This window comes from Budorcas taxicolor, chromosome 15 (assembly GCF_023091745.1).
Source record: "Budorcas taxicolor isolate Tak-1 chromosome 15, Takin1.1, whole genome shotgun sequence".
Lineage (NCBI taxonomy): Eukaryota > Metazoa > Chordata > Mammalia > Artiodactyla > Bovidae > Budorcas > Budorcas taxicolor.
Window position 1 is genome coordinate 46,712,441 of NC_068924.1, and position 17,868 is coordinate 46,730,308.

A 17,868-nucleotide genomic window follows, 5' to 3' on the forward strand; every position below is an offset into this window, starting at 1 on the left:
GGCAGTGTGCTGTTTTTTCATATCAGTTTGGCTTTCAATGACTCACTTGAGTTGGGGTTCAGAGAAAGATGGAAGAGTACCCCTTTGGAAACATGGAGTTTTCAACATGGCTTCAGTTCTATCACAACATCATTTTCACACTCACTTCTTTATGAGCCTCAAGCTTCTTTTCTGTATAAGGAATGTTGTAAGGACTTTGACTCTCACCTCTTTCAGTTCAGCAATTCTCTACATCAAAAATTTTGTCTGAAATTCTGAAAGAATAGGAGAAAAGATTTTCAACCTTGATTAAAAGATGGAAGAACATGATAGAAGAACTGTAATATTCCCATTGGGAAGCTTCCTACAGAGAGGAAATATGCTTACCCTTTATTGCAAGAGTGATGAGTTGTCGGGAGTCTCCATGTTCTTTATGTTATCCTTCTTTCAGAAATCTAGTCTCTGGTTATGATTCTGTTCTTCCCACTGGATTCCTCTGTTTGTTTTTTTTTTTTTTTGGACAAAATGTCATAGATATGTTATCTAAATGAAGACAACATCAGCTTGCTCCTTTTGTAGGATAAGCCCTGACAATTGGATTTTCTCTTTTTTTGTAATGTGTTTGCCTTGAGCTTTGATTGTCTAGGCATACACTTCAGAGATGGCTATCTCACATAAACACCTTGGCAGCCAGAGGACTAGATGAATAGGGAGGCCAGGTTCCTTTATTTTAGAGTTCTTGGTTGTTTTTGATATCTGGCCATTTGGGTCCTTTGTTTTCCCTATCCCCACACTTTAGATTTCTGCTCCTATGTTTTATTTTTTTATTTTATTTTATTTATTTATTTTTTTGCTCCTATGTTTTAAATTCATCAACAAACAGTGAGCCTACAAAATCTTAAGCCCACACACTTGACTCCAATAAAAGAAGAACCCAAGATCTAGGTGCTACTCATGACCTCACTGTGTCGTCCCAAGTTTGCTATATAATTTCTAGCATTTCTTAGTAATAAACATTCTTCTCCTTCCCCACTTGCTGCAAAGTTTCCTGATGGCTATTGCTGAGGGCATCTTCCATTTATGCCAAGAGCTACAAGGACAGGTCCAGCTACCACACTGGTTATCCACAGGTAGTGTCAAGTACAAAACAATCTCCTACTCTCTCTCTCAAGCTATGTATTTATGCACTTGATGGACAGTCTTCTGTGGTTTTTCTCCTGATTTGTGCATCTTTCTTTCATTACAGTCAGCCCTCATGAATTGCCTTTAATCATGACTAGTTTAATTCAAATTAGTCCACTGGGCTACTAATTTATTCTTCAGCCATATCATGAAGTGTCTGAAGCATGATCAGTTTGTTCCTGCTTCAGGGTATTTGCCCTTACTGTTCAACTTCTCTGTGTACTTTCACATGACCCACTGCCTACCCTTATGTAGGTCTGCAAAAAAAAGAAAAAAAAATACTGGTTTATTAAACTTCTGTTTTTATCACAATAACTGTATATCATCTTCTAAAGCAGCCATTCTTCTCTATTCCCTCTCCTGGCTTATTTTCATACTTCATAGAGTCAAAAGAGTGGTTCCCAGTCTTGGTTGCATATTAGGAGAATCTGAAAAGTTTGTAGGCTTCTGATTCCTAGGAAACTTAGGTATATTAAGGAATAGTGAGAAATTCAGTGTGACCTTGCTATCAAGTGAGTGGAGTTCTGGAGACAAGGTTAGAAGTGGATCTATGACTGATAGTTCCTATTACCTAAAATGCTTTCCTAAAATTTACCTAAAATTTCTTTCATTTTTTCCTGAAAACTCAAGAATTATCCTCGCCTCATAGTTACCTTCCCTTTCCTCCTGTTGCTCACATCATGGGGTGAGTTTAGTTGCTAAGTTGGGTCCTTGCAACCTCATGGACTCTAACCTGCCAGGCTTCTCTGTCCATAATATTTTCGAGGCAAGAGTACTAGAGTGGGTTGCCATTTCTTTCTTCGGGGGATCTTCCTGACCCAGGGATCAAACTCTGGTCTCCTGCATTGTGGGCAGATTCTTTACCAACTGAGCTACCAGGGAAACCACATCATGCTTCTGTCCATATCTCTGCCCTATTGTGTAGCATTTAAGCTAAGTTTTCTTTTCTTAAGCAATTTCTCTACTTAAGTAATACATATTAAGTATATTATGGGCCAAAACTATGGTTTTTCCAGTAGTTGTCTATGGGTGTGAGAGTTGGATCATAAAGAAGGCTGAGCACTAAAGAACTGATGCTTTCAAATTGTGGTACTGGAGAAGACTCTTGAAGGTCTCTTGGTCTGCAAGGAGATCAAAACAGTCAATCCTAAAGGAAATCAGTTCTGAATATGCATTGATGCTGAAACTGAAGCTCCAATACTTTGGCCACCTGATAAGAATAGCTGACTTATTGGAGAAGACCCTGATGTTGGGAAAGATTAATGGCAAGAGAAGGGCCAACAGAGGATAAGATGGTTGGATGGCATCACCGACTCAATAGACATGAGTTAGAGCAAACTCTGAGAGTTAATGAAGAACAGGGAAGCCTGGTATGCTGCAGTTCATGGGCTCACAAAGAGTCAGACACAATTTACTGACTGTATGATAACAATGAGCTGGGACTTATAAATCAGCCCTACATGCTCATATATAAATACATTTCTACATTATTTGAAAGCCATCTGATTCTTGAAACTTTTATTCTGTTACCTCCTATGTACCCTGTAAACCTGTTTACTTTTCTGAAGTGAGGCACTACTTTCAGATATCTGGGGTAGAGGTTGCTAAGTGACTAGCAGATGAATGGCCAGTTCAAAGTAGTGGGTGCTACAGATGGAAGGCACTTACAGAAGACAGTCTGATTAAAAGAAAGGGATTTAGGAGTAGTTCTAATGATTTACATCAGAACTTACCTGAAAAAGTTTTCCCATAGTCTTACCAGCTTCGTTTCTTCTGATAACCAGAGCTTGTCATTCCAAAGTCACAGTTTGAGTCTGCCTATTTCATGTTTCATAGAACACTATTTTTCTTTTCGCTGAGTCAATTTTAGCCCCTGGGAAAGGGATCCATGCCAGCCTGGGTCTCCTCCTGTTTCTTTTTCTTGGGGCACAACATATAGCGTCCTTTCTACATGGACTAAGGCTCTGACACAATATAAGGAAAATTTTGGACTCTATGATTTCATCATCCAAGATCTTAGGTACAGCCTGATTCTATAGAGATCAAAGAAAGAGGGAGGGTTAAAAAAAAAAACAAAACAAAACAAAAACAAACTAGTTCATTAGAGTATCCCACTGGGCTGGATTCATTCAAAGAACAACATAACCTGAAAAGCAACTCTCAGGGGAAAAGAGATAATTTTGACCATTCCCAGTTTTTATGTAATGTTGGTTTTGTATGACTTAACCTCAATTTGGTGGATGCCTACAGATAGAGCTTTAGCTTTTTAATATAGACTTCTTTGCTATTTCTTTAAAAAATATTTATTTTTAATTGGAAGATAATTCCTTTACAGTGTTGTACTGGGTTCTGCAATACATTAAAAGAATCAGTCATAGGTATCAACAAGACTAAGCTCATTCTGCTCACCACATAAGAGGCCAATGAATTGAATCAGAGATGAAATATTGAGGCAAGGAATACTACTTCATCCTGAGCCAGATGATTAATGTCGCAAAAAAAGCATCTTATTGAGGTCTAGAAGTGCTCTTTCTTTATGATCAGAGATGGAAGGGAGGTGAGGAAACAAAGTAAAAAGGCCATGAATCTTGCAAATATCTCCTAGAATGGCAAGCTTTAGGCAGGAGATGTGTTAATTCCTTCCTTCCTGACATCCACAGGTGGACAAAGTCCTGAACCAAGGCTCTTAAGCTTAACACCAAGGCAGAGGGGCAGGATTCTCTGAGGTAAGTCATTATATATGATTATAATAACAAAAGCAAGTCAAAGAAACTGTTCCAACTTGGAGTCTGAACTGACTTTTCCTTGCAACAGGTATGCATACATATGTTCCCTCCCTTTCAACCTTCCCGCCAACCTGCCCCTCCACCCCGCCTCTCTGGGTTGTCACAAAGCACTAGGATGAGCTCCCTGCGTCATACGGCAAATTCCCGTTGGCTTTCTATTTTACATACGGTAATGCATATGTTTCAGTGCTACTCTCCCAGTAGATCTTTGAATAAGGCCATGCTTCAGATGATAGTAGTCTAACTCACATAGCCCTTGTACACAACAGTGCTGTGGTGGCTCAGTGGTAAAAGAATCCATCTGCAATGTAGGAGATGTGGCAGTGATCTCTGTGAGGCAGCAGTGAGTGGTGGCAAGAAGCGAGAGATTAAATCCTTGTCCAGTTGTTGAACCTGGGTCCACCTGGATGAAAACCAGGAATCCTCGCCACCAAACCAACAAGGGCTAGAAGCTAGAGGCTAATTTTCCCTGGATCTTTGCCCCCAGAGAAAAATGCAGTTATCATGAAGACAGAAACTGTAAATGCTGGTACAAAGTTTATTATAAGAGACACAGCACAAGAGCAAGTAGGAGAGCACACAGAGAAGCAGTTTGTTTAGGTGAAGTAGAAGCAAGGCAGAGATGCATACCTGGAGAGAAAGGGTGTAGGTGTCCCCTCTAGTGAGGAAGAACATAGCAAAGAGACAGTTAAGTCTTTTATATTGAAGGAGGAAACAGACAGAACAGGCTCCATCTTGAAAGCAGGCCTCCATCTTGGGCCGGACTGTGGACTTTGAGCTATATGCCCAGTATCTATGGAAGCAACATACCAACTGGAAAACCAGACCCCCTCAAATGGAAGAGCCCCAGGGCTTATACCTAGACTCTCTGTAGCCTAAAAAAAATACCTTAATTATCTGTGTAATCGAATACAGTCATAAATTCTATTATGCTTATTGAGGTATGACCACAGACCTACTGATAACTCTCCATTGTTAACTACCTAGGCTTGTTGCTACTGCTGCTGCTAAGTCGCTTCAGTCGTGTCCGACTCTGTGTGACCCCATAGACGGCCGCACACCAGGATCCCCCGTCCCTGGGGTTCTCCAGCCAAGAACACTGGAGTGGGTTGCCATTTCCTTCTCCAAAGCATGAAAGTGAAAAGTGAAAGTGAAGTCGCTCAGTCGTGTCCAACTCTTCGGGACCCCATGGACTGCAGCCTACCAGGCTCCTCCCCCCAGGGGATTTTCCAAGCAAGAGTACTGGAGTGGGGTGCCATTGACTCATGGGTTAACTTTGATTGTATCTTTCTTTTCCATGGGGCTTCCCAGGTGGCGCTACTGGTAAAAGAACCCACCTGCCAATGCAGGAGATGTAAGAGACGTGGATTCAATCCCTGGGTTGGGAAGATCCCCTGGAGGTGGGCATTGCAAACCACTCCAGTATTCTTGCCCAGAGATTCCCATGAACAGAGGAACTTGGCAGACTACAGTCCATGGGGTCACAAAGAGTCGGACATGACTTAGCGCTGCGCCATCCACTGTCATAGGCCTGGGTTGACTCCCACAGCATTCAATGCTACTGCTATTTGTTTTTCCTTTGTTCAGACTAGTTTCAGGGAATTTGGAGAGGTGGGTTTGGGCACGTACACTTAGGGTATATAAGGTTTTCACAAAAACTGGTCGGGGTCCTTGGCTAAGAGGAGACTTTGCCTTGGGCCCGCCGGTATAATAAACTGCATTCCACTATCTGCACTGTCCTTCTGAGTGTTTGTTTCCCGGAATGAACACGGCTACAACAGTATAAGGCAATTCCTCTGACTTTGCCTTCCTTCAGGCCAGTTATCTGGTTTCTTTTTCCGCACCTGCCCTGCCCTGGGACTCTCTCTTAGGGTGCACATGCACCCCTAAGCCAAGATGGATCTCGAAGTGAAGACTTCTGGCAGGAACAAGACTCATTATGGCCTGGCATTATGCCTTGGCTTTTGACTCCAAGGAGCCTTTCTGTGCATGTATACTGTCTCCCTTACCTTTTACTCAGAAGAATCTGTGCCTCTCTTTGTCCTTGCCATGATTATTCCCTTGAGGTGTAAACAAGGGACAAAGACTAGCTATTTACCCTGTTCTGCTTTATTGACTACGCCAAAGGCTTTAACTGTGTGGATCACAATAAACTGGAAAATTCTGAAAGAGATGGGAATACCAGACCACCTGACCTGCCTCTTGAGAAATCTGTATGCAGGTCAGGAAGCAACAGTTAGAACTGGACATGGAACAACAGACTGGTTCCAAATAGGAAAAGGAGTACATGAAGGCTGTATATTGTCACCCTGCTTATTTAACTTCTATGCAGAGCACATCATGAGAAACGCTGGACTGGAAGAAACACAAGTTGGAATCAAGATTGCCGGGAGAAATATCAAGAACCTCAGATATGCAGATGACACCACCCTTATGGCAGAAAGTGAAGAGGAGCTAAAAAGCTTCTTGATGAAAGTGAAAGAGGAGAGTGAAAAGTTGGCTTAAAGCTCAACATTCAGAAAACGAAGATCATTGCATCCGGTCCCATCACTTCATGGGAAATAGATGGGGAAACAGTGGAAACAGTGTCAGACTTCATTTTGGGGGGCTCCAGAATCATGGCAGATGGTGACTGCAGCCATGAAATTAAAAGACGCTTGCTCCTTGGAAGGAAAGTTATGACCAACCTAGATAGCATATTCAAAAGCAGAGACATTACTTTGCCGACTAAGGTCCATCTAGTCAAGGCTATGGTTTTCCCAGTAGTCATATATGGATATGAGAGTTGGACTGTGAAGAAGGCTGAGTGCTGAAGAATTGATGCTTTTGAACTGTGGTGTTGGAGAAGACTCTTGAGAGTCCCTTGGACTGCAAGGAGTTCCAGCCAGTCCATTCTGAAGGAGATCAGCCCTGGGATTTCTTTGGAGGGAATGATGCTAAAGCTGAAACTCCAGTACTCTGGCCACCTCATGTGAAGAGTTGACTCATTGGAAAAGACTCTGATGCTGGGAAGGATTGGGGGCAGGAGGAGAAGGGGATGACAGAGGATGAGATGGCTGGATGGCATCACGGACTCGATGGACATGAGTCTGAGTGAACTCCAGGAGTTGGTGATGAACAGGGAGGCCTGGTGTGCTGCGATTCATGGGGTCGCAGAGAGTCAGACACGACTGAGTGACTGACTTGAACTGAACTGAACTGTTGTTACTTTCATTCCCAAATGTGGAGCTGGTTGTAAATTCCTCAGCTGGAGCACACATATCTCTTATCTCAGGAAATGCAAAGAAGAGGCTAGCTGATTGGGAATTTTCAACCTGCAGCCTGTCTATCTCCTACCCAGGAGGAGCTGAAGGTTCCAACCCTGGGCTGGGAAGATCCCCTGGAGAAGGAAATGGCAACCACTTTAGTATTCCTGCCTAGGAAATCCCATGGACAAAGGAGCCTGGCAGGCTACAGTCCATGGGGTCACAAAGAGTCAGACATGGCTGAGCCACCAAACAGCTAATGGCAACAACATTTGCCACTTTAAAATTCTAAAAACACAATACATAACAAGATCCTGGAAACAAATATATGTCTATCAATAGATGACTGCTGAAATAAATGCTGACAAACATCTACAGGAATGCTATAGAATCATGAAATGGAATAAAATAGGTCTACCTATGCTCATATGGAATGATTGCTAAGAGATATTAAATAAACAAATTTTAAAAACATACTAATGTGTTATCATTTATGTTTTTCATCTGTAATGCTGTCAACAAGTTATCTCTAGTTTAGTTTTCCCAATGCATATATTTCTTCCATAGAAGACATGTAAAGATACCTGTCTTATCTTTTTCCTTTCTTTTTTATTTTTTAAGTTATGAAAGTATGATAACACATTTACAGAAGACTTGGAAAATACAGAACAAAGTTACATATAGTGACACCTTTTCTTAAAATGCATTTTTCTTAAGTTCATTTAGTAAATAGCTAAAATTAGAATATTCTACCAACAGATTTATGGTGGTTGCTGAGCTGTAACATCTATCCAGATTTTCATGTCCTGATCCTAGTTTTCAAGATTCCAATTTATCTAAACAACACAATCTGGTTACAGTATAGTGGACAAGAGTATTGTGATGCTTTGTGGTATTAAAAATAAAAATAATATCTTTGGACTATTTAAACACAAAATTAATTGGTTTTACCATTACTATATTTAAGCAAGAGCAGACTCTTCAAATATGTAGGGTAAGGAGACAATTCAAATTGGAATCATTTTTATTTTTCACCTATCAGCCATTACTGAAACTTTTTCTGATGAAATTCCAGGTATACAGCTCAGAAATCCATAGTGGAACTTCCCTGAAATCAGGCCACTTCTGAAATAGCTCAACAACAGTTCAACTGATGTTGACAGACCACAAAATCTACCAAGCTCGGATGTGGTTTCCTTCCATTGCGGTCAGCAGTGTTTTGCATGACCTATGTGAATATTCCTCTTATTCTTCTGATATCAACTATTTGAATTAATATTTACATATTCAGTTGTGGTCCTCTGCCCATTCTTGACAAAGAATCAAATTTGTAGCTTCTTCCATAGAGCAATAATATATAAACTCTGAAAACTTGCTAATAATTCCCAGAATTATAATAGGACGTCTATTTGGATAGATCTTCATCAGTTCAGTTCAGCTTAGTCACTCAGTTGTGTCTGACTTTTTATGACCCCATGGACTGCAGCACTCCAGGCTTCCCCGTCCATCACCAATTTCCAGAGCGTCCTCAAACTCATGTCCATTGAGCCGGTGATGCCATCCAACCATCTGATCCTGTCATCCTCTTCTCCTCCTGCCTTCAATCTTTCCCAGCATCAGGGTCTTTTCCAATGAGTCAGTTCTTCACATCAGGTGGCCAAAGTATTGGAGTTTCAGTTTCAGCATCAGTCCTTCCAATGAATATTCAGAACTGATTTCCTTTAGAATGGACTGGTTGGTTCTCCTTGCAGTCCAAGGGACTCTCAAGAGTCTTCTCCAACACCACAGTACAAAAGCATCAATTCTTCTTTATATAGTCCAGCTCTCACTTTCATACATGACTACTGGAAAAGCCATAGCTTTGACTAGACTGACCTTTGTCGGCAAAGTAATGTCTCTGCTTTTCAACATGCTGTCTAGGTGGGTCATAGCTTTTCTTTCTTTTTTTTTTTTTTTTGTCTCTCTTTTTTTTAATTTTTATTTTTACTTTATTTTACTTTACAATACTGTATTGGTTTTGCCATACATTGACATGAATCCACCACGGATGTACATGCGATCCCAAACATGAACCCCCCTCCCACCTCCCTCCCCACAACATCCCTCTGGGTCATCCCCGTGCACCAGCCCCAAGCATGCCGTATCTTGCATCGGACATAGACTGGTGATTCGATTCTTACATAATAGTATACATGTTTCAATGCCATTCTCCCAAATCATCCCACCCTCTCCCTCTCCCTCTGAGTCCAAAAGTCCGCTATACACATCTGTGTCTTTTCTTCCAAGAAGCAAGCGTCTTTTAATTTCAAGGCTGCAGTCACCATCTGTAGTGATTTGGAGCCTAAAAAACAGTCTGTGACTGTTTCCATTGTTTCTCCATCTATTTGCCATGAAGTGATGGGATCAAATGCCATCATCTTAGTTTTCTGAATGCTGAGTTTTAAGCCAACTCTTTTACTCTCCTCTTTCACTTTCATCAAGAGGCTCTTTGGTTCCTCTTCAGTTTCTGCCATAAGGGTGGTATGATCTGCATATCTGAGGCTATCTTGATCCCAGCTTGTGCTTCATCCATCATCCATTCTGCATGATGTACTCTGCATAGAAATTAAATAAGCAGAATGACAATATACAGCCTTGACGTACCCCTTTACCTATTTGGAACCATTCTTGTTCCATGTCCAGTTCTAACTGTAGCTTTTTTAAATCTGCATACAGGTTTCTCAAGAGGCAGGTAAGGAGGTCTGGTAGTCCCATCTCTTGAAGAATTTTCCAGTTTGTTGTGATCCACACAGTCAAAGGCTTTGACATAATTAATAAAGGAGAAGCAGAAGTTTTTCTGGAATTCTCTTGCTTTTTAGTTGTCAGTTCACGTACTATTGAAGCCTTGCTTGGAGAATTTTGAGCATTACTTTGCTAGTGTGTGAGATGAGTGCAATTGTGTGGTAGTTTGAACATTTTTGGCATTGCCTTTTTTGGGGGATTGGAATGAAAACTGACCTTTTCCAGTCTTGTGGCCACAGCTGAATTTTCCAAATTTCCTGGCATATTGAGTGCAGTACTTTCAGAGCATCATCTTTTAGGATTTGAAATAGCTCAACTGGAATTCCATCACCTCCTCTAGCTTCATTCGTAGTGATGCTTCCTAAGGCCCATGTGACTTTGCATTCCAGGATGTCTGGCTCTAGGTGAGTGATCACACCATCGTGGTTATCTGGGTCATGAAGATCTCTTTTGAATAGTTCTTCTATGTATTCTTGCCACCTGTTCTTAATACCTTCTGCTTCTGTTAGGTCCATACCATTTCTGTCCTTTATTGTGCCTGTGTTTGCAAAAAATGTTCCCTTGATGTCTCTTATTTTCTTGAAGAGATCTCTAGTCTTTCACATTCTATTGTTTTCCTCTATTTCTTTGCATTGATCACTGAAAGCCTTATAAATGTGAACAAATGAAGAAACAAAGAAAAATAAAACAATGTTTGTCTGAAGCTGAAGTATTCACCACCTGAATAATAGGCCCTCAGTCAGTTGCACATATGTAAAGTATCAGACTCTGAAATTTAGATCTAAATATACAGACCTACCTGCAGACATCATTGACACAGAATTGGATATTGAAATGTTTTGATAGAGTTGTTAACAAAGAATGCAATGAGATACATGGCTAGATAAATACATATTTTTCTCTAAAGTTAAATAAAGTAAAGCTGAGAAGTTATGAATATGCTAGATTATTCTCAGATGTGTTGGTTTATTAAAACAACAACAGGGACTAACATTTTAAGAAAAGAACTTCTGAGCAGTATTATTTTAAGTAAAGGCATAGAAAACCTATCTAAAAATCTATGTTAAACTGATGATAGGTTTGTTTGGAAAAAGCACATTCAGTTGCATGATATGAAATTTGATACCTCACAAACAGAAATAAACTATTATTTTAAACTACAAACTAAAACCAGTAAACTTAGAAAGCTTCATTTGACACTATTGGATAGGAGGAAGAGAATACCATCAAGCATCCAACAAAGAAATCAGCTCTCCTGCATATACATGGGAGATTCTCAGGAGAGGCATGTGGAATGGCATTTTTATTTTATCAAAATGGAGCATGAGCTCCAACTAGGAAAGATTTCTCAATGGAGGAAAAATACAAAAAGCACTTCAGGTAAAAGAACCCTGCAGCAGTGGAGGAAACATTGTCCTGCTCAATACAGGAAGTCTGTGACTGGCAACCTGATAATACAAAGGGAAGGGAAACTATAGACTTATTTGTCTTTAATTTTCATTTGAAGTAGGTCTGTTTTTGTCTCATGTATGGTGAAGAAGAATGAATTATACATAGGGAAGTGTTGCTGACCAAAGAGCCAAAGTAGAAAAGTTCAGGACTCCATGAACCAAATGAAAACAAAGAAAAATGCTCCTTGGTCTTGTCAAGAGGCAGAAAAAGGGAATTCACAATTGGCAACAAAGAGAGAAATTTTTAAAATCCTGCTGCACATAAAAGTTCAAAGTTAAATAAATATGAAGAATTGATGCTTTTGAACAGTGGTGTTGGAGAAGACTCTTGAGAGTCCCTTGGACTGCAAGAAGATCCAGCCAGTCCATTCTGAGGGAGATCAGCCTTGGGATTTCTTTGGAGGGAATGATGCTAAAGCTGAAACTCTAGTACTTTGGCCACCTCATGCAAAGAGTTGACTCATTGGAAAAGACTCTGATGCTGGGAGGGATTGGGGGTAGGAGGAAAAGGGGACATCAGAGGATGAGATGGCTGGATGGCATCACTGACTTGATGGACGTGAGTCTGAGTGAACTCCGGGAGTTGGTGATGGACAGAGAGGCCTGGCGTGCTGCGATTCATGGGGTCGCAAAGAGTTGGACATGACTGAGTGACTGAACTGTATTTATGAAAAGAGGAATCATATCTAGATGCTATGTTTACTTTAAACAGCAAAGTAATTACAGTTAGTTAATTATGCATAAAATCTATTTAAAGGGCTTACTTCCAGGGACCAGTTTCATGTAAAAGGAGAAGGAAGACTTTTACACTTTATTGTGTATCTTATCACATTTGTTTGCTTTACAAAGTGTATGTATTATTTTAACAACAAAAATAGAAATAACAACAACAGTAAGTAGCAATCTTTATTTCATTCTGTGTAAAAGAGAAGACAAAAAGAAGTAAGAATTGAGAAGAACTATACACATCTATAGAAGCTCTTTTCTTTCCAGGAACGCTTTTAAATATTTTAAGAAGAATACTTTTTAGTAGCTATAGTTATGGACATTGAACCATGCTAATGAGATAAAATTTTATTTGAAGTTGAAAAATTAAAATAATGAATCTATTGGATGAACTCAAGGTGTGAGCCCTTCTTAATCTCAAAGATACTTCACAGCTTATGGTGAGGCCGCCTGCATGCTCACTTGCTCAGTTGTGTTCAACTCTTTGTGACCCCATAGACTGTAGCCTACCAAGTTGCTCTGTCATGGAGTTTTCCAGGAAAGAATGCTGGGGTGGGTTGCCATTTCCTATTCCAGGGGATCTTTCTGACCCAGGAATTGAAACTGCATCTCTTGTGTCTCCTGCAATTGCAGGCAGATTCTTTGCTGCTGTGCCACCTGGGAAGCCTGTGAGACCTTGGTCATGCAGATTTTTACGTTAGACAGTTCTTGCACACCATCCACAATCTTCTTGTATTCATTCAAGCAGTGCTGCTGTGACCAGTTCCTAGCAGGTATAATCAGCCAGTCAAGCTCAGGTCATGCCTAGTAATGTGGAACATCTTGCCATGGGGCTTCCCCAAGTCCATGGATACCCCTAGCAAACAACTCTGCTGTCATGCGTAAGTACCTGGAGTTAACACCTGTTGCGCAGGCCAGGAACCCTGTTTGAGCCATTGAGAGAAGTCCTTTCATCCCCTGGGGATGAAACACTCTGAGATGTATTTCAGAAGGCTCTTTAGATGGTTCTGGCAGGGCTGGACAATAGTCTCCACTAACAGTGTGCAACAGGACCAAAAAATCCTGGCTTTTCCTCTTTCCTGTTTCACTCTATTTTACAAAGGCCCATATTTTGTGACTACATATCTAAATGAGCTGCCAATATGCAAGCTTTTGTCTCAGGCCTGTTTTCTGGGGAATCTAGATTTATATTCCCCAATGTTACAAAATCTTTTGCTCCAATACCTGAAAGTCTAGTCAGGTGTTGCCTCCATGAAAACTTATTACAAGATACTTATTTATACATTTACTATTATATAATTATTTTCTAATTGTTTATATTTTAGGAGCTTGAGACTGTTACTGGGAATATTTGCTGTTTAGTCACTCAATTGTGTCTGACTTTGTGACTCCATGGCCTGTAGCCCACCAGAACCCTCTGTCCATAGGATTCTCCAGGCAAGAATACTGGAGTGGGTTGTCATTTCCTCCTCCAGCGGATCTTCCCATATCAGGGATTGAAGTCTCTTGCATTGCAGGCAGATTTTTTACCTTAAGTTCTCCATAAAATGGAGATGATAGAAGAGTAGTCATCTCTGTATTAACTCAAATCCGAATACCTAGCAGACAGAAAGTGATTTAAACTTGACCATGATACAAAACATGTGAACATTTTTCTAGCTTTGCATGGCTAGGAACAATTCTATAGACATGAGAAAAATAATAGTTTATATCTATGTGATATACTATCTTGTTAGCAAGTCTACAGGAGATGAATCAAGCTGATCTTACAGTAGAAACAATAAAACACTTTTAAATAAGAAGAAAACAGGCCAAGAGAAAAAACACAGATCGAGTCAGACTTGCTTGTTTTTCTGAGTTTCTCAGCTCTCTCTGTTTTCTCAGAATCATCTGCTGTTGACAGCTTTCCTGCCACAGTTTTCCCAATATGCATTTTATTCCCAAGTTAATAAATGTTTTGCTCATAATTTCAGTAAAAACAGACTTCTTATTTTTATAAACTATCGAGTCATAAAGCAAAAGGAAGAAAATAAATATGAGAGATAAGCAATATTTTATTATGCAGATCTCTGCTTCTGTAACTCATTAAATCAGACAGAGATCTCAGCAAAATTAAGTTTTGTGCTACCACAGCCCCTCCAGCTAATGAGTACCTCAGGTTCCTTCACAAACTGCTACTTATTTGTCAATTAAATGTTTAATCATAAAATATTATGCTGAGTAATTTGTGCATGTGTGTGTTTATTCCTCAAGTTTGTGGTGTCAGATGGGCAGTACTCTGTACCTCAACCATTTTTTCTCCTGTAAGCTTTCCTTCATCTCTAGTTCTCCATTTGTAGAAGAAATATTTCCTAGTAAGCCTCATATTTTTTTCTTCCTGAAGGTTGCACCCATTATTTCAAGCTTTGAAATATTCCATCTTTCACAGCCCTTGTTAATGAATTGTTCAATATACTGGATTGAACAATATAATGAATTGTTCAAAGAACAATATGTATAATTGTTCAATAAATAATTTATTAGTATTTATTATAGCTGGTATCACCCTCTGGAGGAGTATCATTTATTTCCCTCTAGATTAGTGTTTTAAGAGTCTCCTTTTAGGGAATTCCCTGGTGATCCGTTGGTTAGGGTTCTGCGCATCCACTGCAGAGGGTATGGGTTCAATCTCTGGTCAGAAAACTAAGATCTCAAATGCTGCGAGGCATGGCCAAAAAAAAAAGTCTCCTTTAAATGGTAGCTATGTGGCTTCAAGGGTGTCTTTTCACTGAGCTTTGTCTTTAAATATTAGTTCTACAATAAAATGACCAACCCTAGAATTTGGGGACTTCATACATCTTGAAAGACGTGCACTATATCCTAAATCATTGTCTGAAAGTGATGAATAATTTCTTCTGAACTTTATGAATTCCTGTTTGGGCACAAAATCTGAGCTCTACAAACTGTCCAAGAACTTGTTTCCATGTTCCCAGAGAAATTGTCTTTCACAGGTCTATAGCCAATGACTTCCAGTATAAAACTGACATAACTACAAGCAGTAACAAAACATTCTCAAAATTTTCTCAGTAAGAGATTCTTAAGAAACACTGGAATTAGTAGAGACAAGCAAGAGAGTTGACAACAAGAATCTTTTAAAATATGAAATTAGCTTAAAGGCACATTCACCTTTTAAGCTTAGGAGCTTCCCATTTCTCCTTTTCCACTGGAATTTCTCTAGGAATTGGGAATTATGTTTCTTGTTCATATTCCCCCTAGTTATACAAAAAAGCAAGTCCTGTAAACCAAACATTAAGTCTCCTGCAACAGGTATAATAAATTAGTGTACTTTCCCTGACCTACTCATTCACCCTCAAATAATCTTAACCTCTTCCCACACAACTTGACCAGCCTTGGCAAAGTGGTTGTTTTTGTTTTAGTCACTAAGTCATGTCTGACTCTTTGTGACCTTATGGACTGCAGCATGCCAGGCTCCTCTGTCCATGGGATTTCCCAAGCAAGAAAACTGGAGTGGGTTTCCCTTTCCTTCTCCTGGCAAAGTGGTAGACAAGCTCTACCACTATTCTCTTCTACCAATATTCTCTTTATTTGGAAACATTCCACCTCATGTTACTTGCATTCAGTGTGTGTTGTTCAAAGTTCTCTTATGTACATCGTCGCATTCAGTTTTCCCAATTACCATGTCAGGATGGAGAGAATATGTGATTTTTTCATTTAATGTGAGACTGTAGCCTTGCTTTGGAAATAGTGAGAGTAAGTTCTCCTGTGTCTTAGACTCTCAATTTAAGAATTTTGGCAGATAATTTGTAATATGATGTATTTCTTCCATGAGCTAATTCCTCAAGGAACTTCATTTATGTTGATATTTTTTATTTTCTTATAACCAGCAGTGCCTGATAATCAGACAGGTTTCTGACCATAGGTAATATTTATGGGCTCCTTCCTCCAGCACCCATATTTTGTCAATTTGTCCCGAAACTCTTTGGTTTTCACTGCATAAATAATAGGGTTGAGCATTGGAGGTACAAGGAAGTAGAGGCTGCCAAGAATTGTGTGCACATGAGGTGGGATTCCCTGGCCAAAGCGATGAGTGAGAAAAGAAAATAGTGAGGGAGTATAAGAGGTAAGCATGACACAGATATGTGTGGTGCAGGTATTTACTGCTTTTTGGTGAGCTTTCACAGAAGAGAGCCGCATTACAGCCCGGATGATCAGCACATAAGATGAGGCAATAGCTAAGATGTCTACCCCAACAACCAACAAGGCCACCACCAGACCATACACCCTGTTGACCGTGGTGTCCACACACACCATCTTCACCACGGCCATGTGCTCACAGTAGGTGGTGGGGATGACATGCTTGGCATGAAAGGGCATCTTCTGCAGGAGGATGGGCATGGGGAGAATGAGCAGGACAGCTCTCACTAAACTCACGAGGCCGATGAGCCCGATGCGGCTGTTGGAAAGGATGGTGGCATAGCGCAGGGGCTCACAGATGGCCACATAGCGGTCAAAGGCCATGGACATGAGGATGGCAGACTGCAAGGCAGAGATGGAGTGGAGGAAGAACAGCTGGACCAGGCAGCCCTCAAAGCTGATGCCACTCTGGTCAAACCAGAAGATGCACAGCACCTTGGGGATGGTGGTTGTGGACATGCCCAGGTCCGTGAGGGCCAGCATGCCAAGGAGCAGGAACATGGGCTTATGCAGGGAGCGCTCTGTGGAGATGGTGAAGAGGATGGTGCAATTCCCCAGGATGGTGACAAAGTACATGGAAGAGAAAGGAATAGACATCCACTTGTGTTTGTCCTCCATCCCAGGAATGCCTTGGAGAAGGAAGAAGGAGGGGTGGCCCTGGGAGGCATTGCACTCAGTCATGCTGGCCCCCTGGTGGAGCACCTGAAAAGAGCGATTCAGAAACAACTGAGCCCGGACTTTAAAAAGAATCAAGATTTTCAAAGTAGAAATAAAAGTTGGAATTTTAAGATACACAAAAATAATTCTGATTTTTATTAGAATAGAAAAGAATTATATACTACGGTCATAGATTAGTAATAATGTGGCATAAAATTAATATCTGAGAGAATATATTTTATAGTAACTATTTTATTAAGGACAGACAGATTCATAATTACCAAAACATGTCATTAAATTTACAAGAATACATTGCATATATTTTGAATGTATTTTCACTTAAAGACTATAACTCAAAGTGTATGAAACAGACGTAGATAGAAATACAGAGAAAAATTGATGAAGTATCACATTCCTTTCTCTACAAACCAAAGGCCAAATAAGCAGGTCAACAAAAAACTGTTTATAAAATAAGAGAACTTGAAAACTTATAGCAGAATTCTTATCCAGCTAAATAATACACATTTATTGCAGGCTTAGGAATCATGGCAACTGTCTAAAGCTGAATTAGAATAAAGCAGGCAGTAAGATTCTGATCATTGGAGTCTCTGAGATGAGGCCACCAGAATGTGAATATAAAGTCCATAGTCACCTAGAATCACTTACCTGAATGTGAGGCAATCAGAGAGTGGAAAGCTAGTCCCACACACTGTCTTCAAATGTCTGTTTGTGAGTACATACACATGTATGCAGTCATGTCTTAGCAAACATTCATTTGCCTCTTGAAGAGCACACTCATGGCCCAGCATCTCTCCACTCCTCTCTTTCAGGCACCCAGAATCCATGGTGTGTCTCATTAAATAATTT

General features: G+C 40.2%; 1 protein-coding gene across 1 annotated transcript; it reads right to left on the minus strand.

The window, feature by feature from the left end:
- Window positions 1-16,047: 16,047 nt before the first annotated feature.
- Window positions 16,048-17,025, minus strand: LOC128060960 (olfactory receptor 52E4-like). Its single transcript, XM_052653321.1, has one exon. The coding sequence runs from the start codon at window positions 17,023-17,025 to the stop codon at window positions 16,048-16,050; it is 978 nt and encodes a 325-aa protein (XP_052509281.1).
- Between the last annotated feature and the right edge of the window lie 843 nt (window positions 17,026-17,868).

Excerpts from the sequence above, each read along its gene's own strand:
- LOC128060960 (XM_052653321.1), bottom strand. The coding sequence starts at position 17,025 with ATGACTGAGTGCAATGCCTCCCAGGGCCACCCCTCCTTCTTCCTTCTC.